Source organism: Thunnus albacares, chromosome 18, assembly GCF_914725855.1.
Source record: "Thunnus albacares chromosome 18, fThuAlb1.1, whole genome shotgun sequence".
In the NCBI taxonomy this organism is placed as follows: Eukaryota; Metazoa; Chordata; class Actinopteri; order Scombriformes; family Scombridae; genus Thunnus; species Thunnus albacares.
The window spans coordinates 25895272-25908682 of NC_058123.1; the positions used below are offsets into that span (position 1 = coordinate 25895272).

At 37.6% G+C, this 13411-nt stretch overlaps 1 protein-coding gene across 6 annotated transcripts in view; it reads right to left on the minus strand.

The window, feature by feature from the left end:
- Nucleotides 1–5579: 5579 nt before the first annotated feature.
- The window catches only part of LOC122968767 (transcription factor 4-like), a 236685-nt gene continuing 228853 nt past the window's right edge, over nt 5580–13411 (minus strand). For all 6 annotated transcript variants that reach the window (XM_044334233.1, XM_044334235.1, XM_044334234.1 and 3 more), the window contains one exon: nt 5580–12771. In XM_044334233.1, coding sequence (XP_044190168.1) covers nt 12723–12771 — 49 coding nt within the window. In that variant the 3' untranslated portion in view covers nt 5580–12722. The remainder of the gene's footprint in view (nt 12772–13411) is intronic.

The following is a 13411-nucleotide window of genomic DNA, read 5'->3' on the forward strand; positions in this document are numbered from 1 at the left end:
AATATCAAGAGAACCACTAAAAGATGATCAAAGATGATCTATGATGAGAACAGTTCACCAGAACTGGAAAACATCCATCAGCCACACCTGATGATTTGTGACAGGAAACCTTGTAACTCTGCCAGGTTCAGGTGAAAAAATGTTCCAACAGAGCTGGAAAACAAAACCTGTCAGATGAAGAACAGCAGAGCTCTGGTCAGTGTTTACGAGTGGAGACAAGGCCAGAGCACCACCTCTCTGTGATTTATTGCTTCTTTTTTCCTCTGTAAAAACAGAAGTGGTGGAAGAAATATTCTGATCCTTTATGTAAAAGTAGCAATACAGCAATATAAAAATACTCCATTACAAGAAAGCTTACTTAAGTAAAAGATTTTGAATTTAGATTTAGAGAAGTAGAACATTTCCTCCAAATGCCACTGATATCTGTTTAACAGTTTTTGAGATTTCCAGCTAACTAGCAGAAAAACAGATTACACAGTGACTCACATCTGCAGTTCATTGCTCTTTCCAAAGAAGTGACCTCCAGTGCATGAAAAAGCTGCTCATTTAAAGTCATCAGAGTGCTTGTAATCAGTATTGTCCAGTCCTGGTCTAGACAACCAGTTATCTCTAGAGTTCTGTTCTGCTACCACAAATGTCTGTATGATCTTTATATTCCAGCAACTGTGGCTTGTAGAAGTCTAGATATTTTTAATAAGTCTATGATACATTTTTCCTCGTGACAAAACCACAGAAGAAGGAGTTTTTTCAGGTGTCAGAGTTCCAGAAAAACAAAGTTCATGTCTCGTGATGATTGATAATTGGAGCACTTCAAGCTTGGACGGACATAAAACTCTCCTGGTTGAATCAAAAGATACACAACTGTGGTTCCTTGATGAAAAACATACAAGCCTGTGGAAGAAAGTTAACTACAACCTTGAAAGTGCATTCAGTAAGAAAAATACAGTCAGAGAGCCTAAAATTATGTTGTGTGTGCTGCTATGGGCCAGCTGAGGCTAACAATCACGTTTTATAGAAACCTGATAAAACATTCAGCAACAATCTTGGTCAACTTTGGATGAATTTGGTTACTTCGATTATGCGTTTTGTTCCCCACAACAAAATCTGTTGAATTTGCCACAATTCTGATTCATGATTTTCGTTTTTCGTCTCTATGACAGCTGATGCTCATGAGTATCATTCTATTTAGGAGCCATCCACTAAACCAAACTCAGAAAAACATGATTTCTGAGGAAAAATACTCCCAAACTGCTGCTATTCTATTCATTTTTCCATAGAAAACAAGTTCCGTGTTTTCCAAGTAACTATGATCTTCTTCCGTAGGCTTAAATTTAAATCTCCCTGACATCACTTCCCATCACTTGCAGCCAGAAAAAACATGAAACCACTTCAATGACTCAAAACAAAGAGTCATCCTGAGCTGAAAGCACATTTCACTGCAGACACATCATCAGCTCAACAGGCAATACATTCAACTGAAGAACAAGTTCCTCTAAACGCATGACGTGATGTGAAAGCCTGTTCATGCTTGTTACAGCAACCTGATCATATAAACCTGTAGATACATGGGATTAGTGTGAACTGATGACTTCATATACTATTTCATATACTGTTTCTGAATGAAACAGAAATCACCAGAGTCACAGAAAAAGTCGTAAAAAGTCAAGATTTAACAGTTGGTGTTGGGTCTGGTGTTACAAAATAAAACAACTGAAGAAAATGAAGATTTTCACAGAATTGAAATTGAAATCATCTGCCTACACTCTACTGTGCTCATCCTGTTCAGGCTCACATAGGACCTACAGCCTACTGCAGTATGCACTTGGTGAATGCATCCAATGATACACCCTGGATAGGCTGCCAGTCTATCACAGGACTGGTACATATAGACAAGCATATTCACACTCACACCTACAGGAAATGTAGTATTGACCTTACCTGTGTTTATTTGGACAGTGGGAGGAAACTGGAGCACCTGGAGGAAACCTGCAAAGACACAGAGAGATCAACGAAGTCAAATAAAGCTTCTGCATTCATGTTAACTTGTATTTTTCCTGATTGAAGTGTTGTTAATCAATGCTAATCAACCACTGTTACCTCAACAGGTGATGGGATTTCAAGCTTTCTTAACAAGCAAGCCGGTACCTCAAGCTATTTGTGTAAAATAACAAAGTACATTTACTCAGTTACTCTACTGAAGTACAGTTTTGAGGTACTTTATTTTTTACCTCTCCACTACAATTAGTAAGATATAGTACTTTATACTTCGCTACATTTATTTGACAGCTAGAGTTACTTTTCAGATAATACTTTTTTACATACAAAACACACATCACCTTATAAAATATGACACATTGTTATAGATTAAACTACCCAACAGTAAAGTAGTTAAAAGCTCCACCTTGACTAGCTCCAACATTGAAAAGCTGCTTAGGCTGCATGTTAAGCCATCAGAAATTATAATTCACATTTGTAATATGACTGTGAAAGGTCCTAAAACATATTTCTCCAATCATCTTCTTACTGTAAGTGTTGTGGGCTTACTGGAACACAAATGTTTTCTGTGTTGCTGTGTTTATTGGTGTTCTTCTCACTGGCTTGAGGTGGGCGGGACTCTGTTGAGTGATGTTTGGTGCTTCTGTGCACCAATCGGAGTTGACTCAAACCGCAACAGCTGTGGGTGTGTTTACACATGGTGGCAGCACTGTCAATCAAAACTGGACAAACCACATCCACTCAGTCGTGATAAAGCAGATTAGCTGAGTTTAGTGTCACTAAATAAATAATACATAGTAATGTTTTTTGTGAATTACAGTTATCTGACTGAGAGAAAATAAAATTATGGATGATCTTCTTGGTATGGGACATACAATTGGGTCTCATCCGCGTAGCAATAGAAATGTCATGCCTACGCATGATTTGCCCCAGGGGTAGCATGTATATAGTGAATAAGAGGGAACCCAAAATAGACCCCTGGTGGATTCCACAAAAGAGAGGAGCACAACAGGAGCAGGCATCTCATTACAGAGAAGGACCTGTTCGACAGATGGAAGATCAACATCACACATGAGCTAGCCTCACAGAGATCAACGCTATCAAGAATAAAACCAGAGGACAGAACAATGTCCAGGGTGTGTCCCTTTAAGTGAGTGGGACCCTCAACTGACTGAGCAAGATTAAAAGAATGCACAGTATCTATAAAATCCATAGCAAAAGTGGAACCAGTGGGACAGCATACATGTATGTTAAAATCACCTAAAATCAAGACTCTGTCTTGAGGCATAATAAAGCTAAAAGAAAATTCCTGAATAAAACCAGAGTTCGATTTTGGGGGTCTGTGCATCAAAACACAAAGTGGTAGGGCCTTTCCATTTATCATAAAACCAAGTGATTCAAATGAGGAAAAGTTTCCAAGTGAGTAAGGGGAACATTTAAAATTCTCTTTGTGAATCACAGCCAGTCCACCTCCATGACCTGAAACCCTAGGCTGCTAAAAAATGATTAAAACAAGGAGGACATGCTTCATTCAGTGCGACACAGTCACCTGGACTTAAGTCTTAGTTAGCATAAATATATCTAGCTGCTTTGATACCATGAAATCATTGCAGAAAAATGTTTTATTTGCCAGTGATCTGGCATTCAACAACCAAAACACCACTGAGTTGGGAGATGGAGATGGAACAGGAGGCATGAGGTGGAGCTGCAAGGTCGACGGGGACCAGATTATTAGCATTCGCTGTTCAGTTACACTTCCAGTGGGGGACTGATTTTGTGAAAACAAAGCAAATAACCATATTTCCCAAAATGATGAACTATTCCTTTAACTGTATCTGTGAACATACATTTTTTTTAGTTTTTGTTAATCTGAGCAACATAGAAGAGTTTAACAAACATCCACCAACATGCCATTTTCCCTTTGCACTGTGAAGAATAAAAAGAAAGAGGCTTTCAAAGCGCTGCATTATAAAAATGGCACATTTATTGCTACAGAACGGTCATGAACATGAACTTCATTGAATCACTACAAGATGAGAACCAACAGGCAACGAATGGCCAACTGTTGGGCTGGTACGAGGAAGAATAAAACCTTCAGCACAGAAATAAAAAATAAGCTGTTCCCCAAAATCTCCACTGATCTGGAATAAAAAAGTGTAATAAGAGCAACATCAACAATAACAACAACCAGAACCAGACACTTATAATTATATAAAATAAAAAACAAAGTAAAAGAATGCAACATTAACCAGAAGTAATTATGAAATGGAAGTGTAGGAAAAACGTTGCACGGAAAAATACAATGAAATATTTGAAGATTTGAGGCACTCAGCCACACACTGGAAATAAAAATCAAATTGCTGTGTTTGTGTTATGTTTTAAAAAAAAAAAAAAAAGGATGTTTTGTATCTTCCGCTCTGTGGCCTCTAACCATGATCCATTACACAGAAAACCTCACAGGCTTGTCTTCATTAACATATGATTTAAATAAAACATATTTAAACATAGCAAAATAAACTAGCAAATTCTTTTAGATATTCACTTTTGAACATTTCCAAAAAATCTACAAAGTGGAATATTTCATATTTGGAATACTTGTAATTAATCTGACTTTTATTTGTTCTTTCATTTATTTTTGTAAGTATGTGTGGTATAAAATGATTGCCCTTGCAAAAAATAAGCCAAATTCATTGTAATTTTCTATTAATTTAGTTTAAATTTAGCTTCTATAGGGTGCACTAAGTCTGCTCCATAGAAAAAGAGCACTATAGGAAAGGAAGCTTTAACAAAAAGCCCAGGCACTGATAACAGGATAAATCTGCTTTATGTATTTTTTCCTTTTCCACCTCTTCACTGAATTGCATCAAAAGGAACGAGAAGAACGAAGACAGAACGAAAAAGGCCACAGTTCATGTATTTTCACCATTACATGATCATTATAACACTGAAAAATGAAGCATGTCTTTAAAATAACTAATACTTACAGCGAACGGCAAAGACTAAATGGAGATGAGTCAAAATCATCTTTACATTAGTGCTTGTTGTTCATACTGTTGTTAGAAACTACAGAGCCCAGTGGGGATGGAGATTTTTTTCCCCCAATATCAATAATTTATGTATTAAAATCACTTTTTTTACTTTTAGTATTTTGGCCCCCCAATTATAAAATCATATGTCAAGTGTGGATGAGATGGATGCAGCTGTACAGGTTGTTGTTAGTCCACTTACAGACACTGGAACTCTTATGTAAATTAACATATTTCTTCAATTAGTGTGGAAAAACAATATGTGAGCCAATGAGTTTGATTTTTAGGCTTACTAAATCATATTCCCAAATCTCTTCTTATTTGTTGAGGGTAGTAATATGCCTTCTCCAAGGAATGTCAAGGATTACATGATGTTGTGTCAAAATCTGAAATATATTCACATCTCTGTCAAACATAAAGTGGACGTTGACAAATCAATGGAAGGTGTTAATATTCGTTTGGAAATAGCTCATTATTTTGTAATTCAGAAGCACAAATTAATAGTTTGAGGCACCTAGTTAAGTAGTTTAGAGAGTCCAAAGTAGTCCAAGGACCTGATTCAGTGACCAAATTAAGCTTTATTCTTATTCTTGCTGGAGAACGTGGATGATAAAGCAACTCTGGACAAAGTTATATGTAATTAATTCAGAACTTTTCAAGGAAATCATACAGTTTCCATCCATCCTCAGCTCCTCAAAAATTGTTAGTTCATCCAAATCACAAATAAACATTTTCCTAGGTAGCATGAGTGGTATCTGTATAGAAATCTGCCTCTGAGACATTGGGAGCTTTGTTTCTGCTGCTGAAAATCAGCATCAGCTCCAAAGCTGTCAGATTTACATGCTGTATCTTGTTTAATGAACAAGTGTAGAAATAGAAATGGAGAAATGAGACACTGTGGCTTTAGAAGTGGTTAACATTTGTGCTATTTGTTGATATTAGCCCTGTCCTAACTCAACTATCAAGGACACTCAGCTGACTGATGGATTGCTGACTAGCTTTTTAGCTAACGAGATCTATCATATAAATTAGACAGCTCTGGAATGGTTGGAGGATGTATTTTTTTCTCTTGTATTGGGCTAACAGTTTGCCCCTGATGACGAAATAATTAAGAATGTATTGTCGTAATAACTGATTGAAAAACAATGGCACTGACCATCAAAAATATTACCAATTAACACAATCCAAAAGCCAGATGTAGAAATTGCAGTTGAACCATAATAGAAAAAAAACATTGTCCCAAAAAAGCTCTATATTATTTTTTTATATAGTCATTCGTTCAGAGGCCATTATGGAATTTCATATTGTGTGAATCTCAATTTATGAACTGAACTGAAGTTAATCTATATGTCTTTGTCAGCACAATTTAAGAAAAACTAAAATACTAGTGTGGTTAAGAAACTGTAGCCCTCAAGACTAAATTAATTAGTTTGAGTCTGTTTTCAAAAGGTAAGAACTATACTTCAGTATAAAACATTTCTACTGATTTATGAATATGAAACTGATAAAATAACAATGTCATAAGTGAAATACTCAGGACGAAAAGATTGAAAAAATTGGCTGCAGTTTTAAGGTATGTTTTTTCATGGCAGTGGACATTTGTATGAATTAAACTTTCTGATATAATCACATGAAAACAGGCTCCTCTGATTGCTAATTTTGCCATTTTCTTTTGCAGGGACTATAGTGCTTTTCTGCAAAAGAAGTGCCATATTAACATCTATACTGGTCATTTGTATAAAATGTTTAAAATGTTTTTTTTCTGTATTCTTTTGTATGGAAAAAATACAAATTAATATGAGTATACTTAGTATAAATGTACCAAATTTCAGATTTGTTGTGCTACTGATGTTGGTTAGTGCTCTCTGGAGTGTAAACCCGGGTGTATTTGTTCAATTAAATGTTAGCTGCTGTATCATGAGGAAAAAACTTTCTGTTTCTAACACTGCTGGGAAAACAAAGGACAAGAGTGGCAATTTTGAATTCAACTCATTATTGCAGTAAAACTGGTACAGAGTAACAGATTACAAAGCTCATGGCACAGTCACTGAAAAAGAGAAATGAGGTGTGTATGTACAACAAGGAGGGAAAAGAAAAAAGTTAACATTTTGGCTAATAGAAACATCAGGGGTAACATAAAAATGAAGATACTGTAATTCGGGAGATGACTTGATTATACAACAAAGAGAAAATATGAAATGAAGCATCGCAAAAATAACATTACTTAAAAAATACATTTAGCACTTACACTGACAGATTCAAGCCTAGTGTTTAACCTAGGTCCGATTCAAAGCAGCTTTTCCTTTTGACAAAAAGCTCAATTTTTATGGCAAACACTAAAAACAAATGACTGAAACTGTCTTGCACATGATCTGATATCTTTTTGGGGAATAGCTGATAAGATTGTTTGCTGACGACCTGCTGATTTATATTAGCAACACTCCAATGTTTTACAAATTTTTCATATTTTAATCTTGAATCAGGTGCTGAGGGTCTTTCAGTTAATTCACATTTACAACCCATCTCGAAGAAATAAATGTAGAGAGTCAGAGCTGGCCCAGAGCCACCAGGGGTTGCCAAAGTGCTTTGAATATGTGAAGTCTCAGTTTTTGTCATAATTTATGTAATTAAACGGTCATAACCTCATCATTTTTGTTATATAACCCTATAACACAACTTCTGAAAAGTTGCTTTGACAGATTCTGTTATAAAAGACACGTTATTGGAATTTTTTTGTTCTAACAATATTTTTGTTCTAACAAAATTTTGGGATTATCAAAATACATTTTGGGGATAACTATAAAACCAGGTAGTATATTTTAAAGTTTTAACAGATTTTTATGAATTTTTGTATTAGGACGAATTACAATCGGAATTTTACTTCACATGGCCCAAAAAATGTCTTGGGCCAGCTCTGACAGGAGTGATTCTTGGTGCAAGCAAAGACAATAATTTGAGTCACACTTCAGATGTTCGGCAACCGAAACCACATACAGTACTGAGCACCACTGACCAAAACTAAAAGTTGGCACCTGGCTACTGTAACCGGACGAATATAACCTCACTAGAAATCAAAACAAATTCATCATCATCATCGCCTCTCACTGGCAAGTCCTCACCCCACAGAAACCCCACAGAAAATGTTTTATGACTATTTACACATTTCTCTGCAAAAAATACAATTAAAAATGGTAATGTCATGAGGCATGGAGAATTAAACAAATATCATATATCTTTTATGATTTGATTCCTCCCGAGAACCCTCAAAATGTTCCCCACAGATATAAACATAATGTTGAAAAAAAAAAAGATTTCTGAACTTTTGACCTCACTACATTTTCAATGTGACACATTTTTTCAACACACACTGAATTTTACTTTTTTCATCTTTTAACAAAAAAACCGATACAACATATTTCTAAAACACAAAATAACAACAGTCTACATGTAAAAATATAACTTTTACATACACAATTTCAAAATAATGGTTAAGTTTGCCATTTTGTTGCATACAATTTACAAACGTCTGTGTGTCGTTGCCTTGGATAGATAGCAGTGAATGGAGCTGTTGGAACTCCGGTCCCATTTTGTCCTGCGCAGGGTGCCGTACTAGTCAGAGGGTGTTGTCATGGCAACAACAGAGGACACAACAAAGTCAGTTGAAAATTTATAACACTGAGGGGCCTCGCCAACTTTTGCCAGTTCAGTCTTTGAGAAAATAATTCCTCCCCAAGAAAACACTCCTTTGCAACAGAAAATAAAAAAATAACAAAAAGCGGCACCCTCCTCATATATCGTATATACTTTTTTGTACATTTATATATAGATTGATTTATTCAAATAGATTCTTTTCCAGTTTCCGTGCCTTCCTGTTGATTGGGTAGGATTTTAACCGCGTCAAAATGACCACTGACAGAGAACAATGCTGACGGATAGCGAATTGTGATGTTTTTTTCTTTTTCTTTTTGTTTTGTTTTTTTACATTTTCTGTAATAGACATGTAAACCAGAACAGACAAATAAAAAGTAATAAGAGAAATGATTTTTCTTAAAAAAGAGAGAGAGAGAGAAAAAAAAAAAGAAAATCTGTTTTACAACATACAACCACACACTTTGTACTGAAGACTACATTGGCTTACGGACAAGCCGATCAAATATTGATAAAAAGCTGATAAGCTATAATACAAGAAGAGACGCGTTGTTCACCATGGGAACAGGGCTGGGGCTTGGTACAGGGAAGTGGGGTTCAGGGTAATGTAGGACTTTAGGGGGCGGGGGATACTGGGACGGGGGCTTGTCTTGCTAAATCAAGCGTCTGTCCCATTGGCTTGAAGCCAGAACACGCTGTCTACTTACATATAAGCATACAGTACATTAAATACAGTTTAGTTTTTTATCCAAAAAATACTTTTTTTTCCTTTTTAGCTTTTTTTAAATTCCCAGGTCTGGTAAAAAACCTGACTGCATAGAACCTAACGACTAAGAACAGGTTTCCCTAAGCTTGCATCCTATTAAAAGACCAGGTAAATGTCCTCCTCTGGCAACTCGAATGATATGAACTCTAAAAAGGCACATTGGTAGAAGTGTGAATGTTCAAATTGCATCTGTGGGACCGCTTAGGTGGGACAAGAAGCTTGGGAGGGGGGCTAGGGCTCTAGCTTAGGGCTCATAAGGCTAGGGTAAGCAGAGAAGACAGCACTGGGACTGGGGATTAAATTTAGGGTCTGGATTGAGGAGGGTTAAAACTGGGGCAAGAGCAGGGGGCTTTCAGATTGACATCGAAAACAATGGACGTTCTCTCAGATATTCCAGCCTTGTCTGTTGTCAGAGAGCAGACATTTATTGAATAGCAATGCAATAAACATTAAAGGTTTCTTCCTGACCTATCCGGATTTTATTTAGTCCCCTTCCCACCAGGTCAAGGCTGTGACTCTTGCCACTGCAAAGCCCACCTAATCCAATCCTGCCACTTTCTTTCCCATACCTTGTATCGCTCCAGAGTCAATGTTGATGATTACAGACCTTCTACCCAAGAAACCTGGGTAATTCTAAGTACAAAAGGCAACACGTTGAAATGTTAAAATGATATATTATTGGCTGGGCTTCTAGCCTCTTGAACCTTTCTTGGATCTTGACTAAGGATCTGGCTTCAATTGATTAAAATATGCCTATTATTTTTTACAAATATTCAGAATTTATATGTATATTGACCAAACCAAGGTAATCAAAATGACAAGACCTATCAGCAGACTACATCAGGCATGTCTGATTGCTGCATTCACACCAGATTCATGACTCATGAGAATACATCAGTGCTATTCTGGGGGCTAACACTGTCTCAGAGCAACTACGTGCTGCCAATTGTGCCTTCACTCAGCTACAATTGGCCTGACTCTAACAGGAATTACAATGCTGTTGCAAAGTTCCAGGCAATGCACAAGTAGGTTCTTGAAATTTTATCCAGACATCACTGCAACACCGTCAGGCAAAGGATTGCAAGGCTAATGAAATTTGAAGCAGATAAATGAGACTTTATTGACAGTCCCAGCAACAAGACACCTCAACAATGACATGGAGTCCTCCAGACAGCAAATGTCAATCAGAAAGCCCCACAAAGTTTGGTACTCGGGGCAGGGGAGAGGTCTGAGGCTGTGGTTAGAAGTTTAGGGTTATGGTCGGCCAGACACTAAACTGGGAAATGAAGGAATCTAATGAACCCAACGCAGGAATGCTTTGACTACTGCTGCTTGGCCCCCAGAGGAAAAGTATACACCCCTCACCCTGATGATTGTTCCCTTGCTTTCCCCTGCAGCGTCATCATCACTACCGGAGCAAACTCTCTCTTTGTCCATTTAGAGCTCTGGATTATCAGTTTGTCTATCTCTAACTCCTCAGGAGGTTGGTCCACTTCAATCCTGCCATGAATCCCCCACCTCAGGACATCGAGAGCACTCGATTCCAAGTGGAGCGATCGCGATTCAGGGAATGTGCTAAACGTGGAATAGAATTCACTTCAGTGCTCAGTCCAGCCCTCTTCACTCTCATCCAGCCATCCATCTACCTATTTTTTCTATCATCTGCCCATCCTCTCAAGCATCTGCCCAGTAACCCTTTGATTTAATAATGTCTGGACACCAGTTTCAAACTTTGCCAGCTCTGTCCATGCTGTTGAATGTCCAGCAAAAGACTCTGATTGGGGATGTTTGCCAGAGTGCTTTCTTTCTGTCTTCAGTTTTTGCATTTGCACTATGAGACCACAGCAGCAGTCTCAAATGAAGATATCAAGAAAAGTCTTTCCTTCCTGCCGCATTTAGAAGTACACTTTTACATTACTGCATGATTCTTCCTTCTGTAATTCCTCCGCCTTCAATAATTTAAATACCCCAGTCCCTCTGGAGCCACTCACTGATTGATTGATTAATTGATTCAATGATTGATTCTCTAGGTATTCTCTTCCTCTCAGTAGATACACACGGGCCATTTGGGTACAACAGTCCAGGGTTTTTGTATTTGCACTACAAAGTTAACATTTTGCACAATTTTGCAGTCTGTTTACAGAGTCAACGTGGCTATCACCATGAAACACTAGTGAATATACATAAACATAAATATTCCAATTGTTTTACACTGACAATTGAAATGTTTGCAGTCTAGGAGGGAATGCATTAGAAGGGGAAGAACGTGTTACTCCTGTTTTTCTTGTTAAGCTCCAGCTCTTTCTAGGCATCTATGATAGTCAAATAGCAGATTTTTTTGTTCCAATCACTCAGCAATTCAAGCACCTCTGAAAAGCAGAAGGGTTGCAATAGATTTTGCTTCTTAATCTTTATTCATTTTAATTTATACTTTAATCTGAAATGCGTGGTTTGTAAGGGGATGTATGAGTGTGTAGCCTGCATCTGTGATACTTCCTGGCATTGTCCTGTTCTTTTTTGTTTTGTTTGCTTTGCGTATCCGTGTGTATCTATCTGACTGGTTTGCATCCAAGAGGAGATCAGGCACAGCTTCATCCACAGTGTGGCGTTAGATTGCCATTCAGTCAGAGATGCGCTGAAGCTGTGTTGAAAGACAGCTGCGCAATGTTGCTTTTTTTTTTTTTTTTTTAGAAAAAAATCTCTTTTAACACTTTGTGATATGTTTTGTTTCGTTCTGAACAACCCTCCCCATCCCCTACCCTCCTCACTGCCTGTGTCCAGTTGCGCTTTTTTAACAAGTTTTTTTGTCATTTTTTCCTTTTCTCATATATATATTTATATATATAGTTCTATATATATATTTATATATAGAACCCCTTTGTTCTTTAAAACTGGGAATGCTGATAAAACAAGTACAAGAAGAAGAATTTCTTGAATGACGTGATTCCAAACATTTTTGTCCATTGCTGTCACTTTGTGTCAAAAGCTCCCACAAACTGCCACTTCGTAGCAGCCATGTTACAGCGGCCATTTAACGTCTCCACAAAGTAGCATCCAGTTCACTTCAGCTGGAGATGCAAAGTGACGAAAGCGACTAATGTGACTCTGCAGTTCATGTTCTCGACAGAAGAAGTAGACAAAGGCGAAGAGGAGGATCAAAGACGACAGACGAGAGGAAAGAGAGAGAGGCTGATCTAATTGGTCAGGCCGAAGTTCCAGAGAATCTGATTGGTCAGGCTGATGCAACAACGGGACTGATCGATTGTTGGGTTGTCATGGAAACGTCGTCAGAGGAAGTGGTCACTCATCATCTTGATGAACTCTGGCACCTTGGACCTGGAAAGACAAAGAATAAAACAAAGAAAGAAGGCATAAGGAGAGCAATTCTCCACACACATACATACAAACAATTATATATTTGAAAAGGCTGCCAAAAAGTATCTGTGCTGCACTGCCAAGCAGCAACTACCACAGCCTGAGGTTGAAGCCAATGTGGAAGTAGTGCAGTGCCACTGATGGCTGCTTGATGCTCCAACTGAACCCCAGTCAAAAAGCCTCAACTTCTCAAGAAATTCTCAATCATTTTGTCAATGAGTCATTATGGTCTCAATCACTAATTTCAGGCTGTCTACTAAGTGTACTGATGGTCATTTTGGAAATTATTGCTCCTTTAATAAGATTCGAAGACTTATAGTAGCTTTGATATCTGCCGTGCGAGCATTGATGATTTTGGCACACCACGTCATCAGAACTGACAAAGTCTGCTTGGATTTACTCAGGTGTTAAACTTGCAGCAATACAACAGGATCCTACCTGACCTGATTAGACAAAATCTAATATGGTCCTGGACTGACTTGGGTCGTGGGTCGGGTCTCGGTTAGTAGGAACCGTGTGAAGACCTCTACATTCATGTGCTCAGTAAAATTCATGTTAACCAAGGCCAAATGTGTTAGCCTTGATTTTAATATTTGTTATA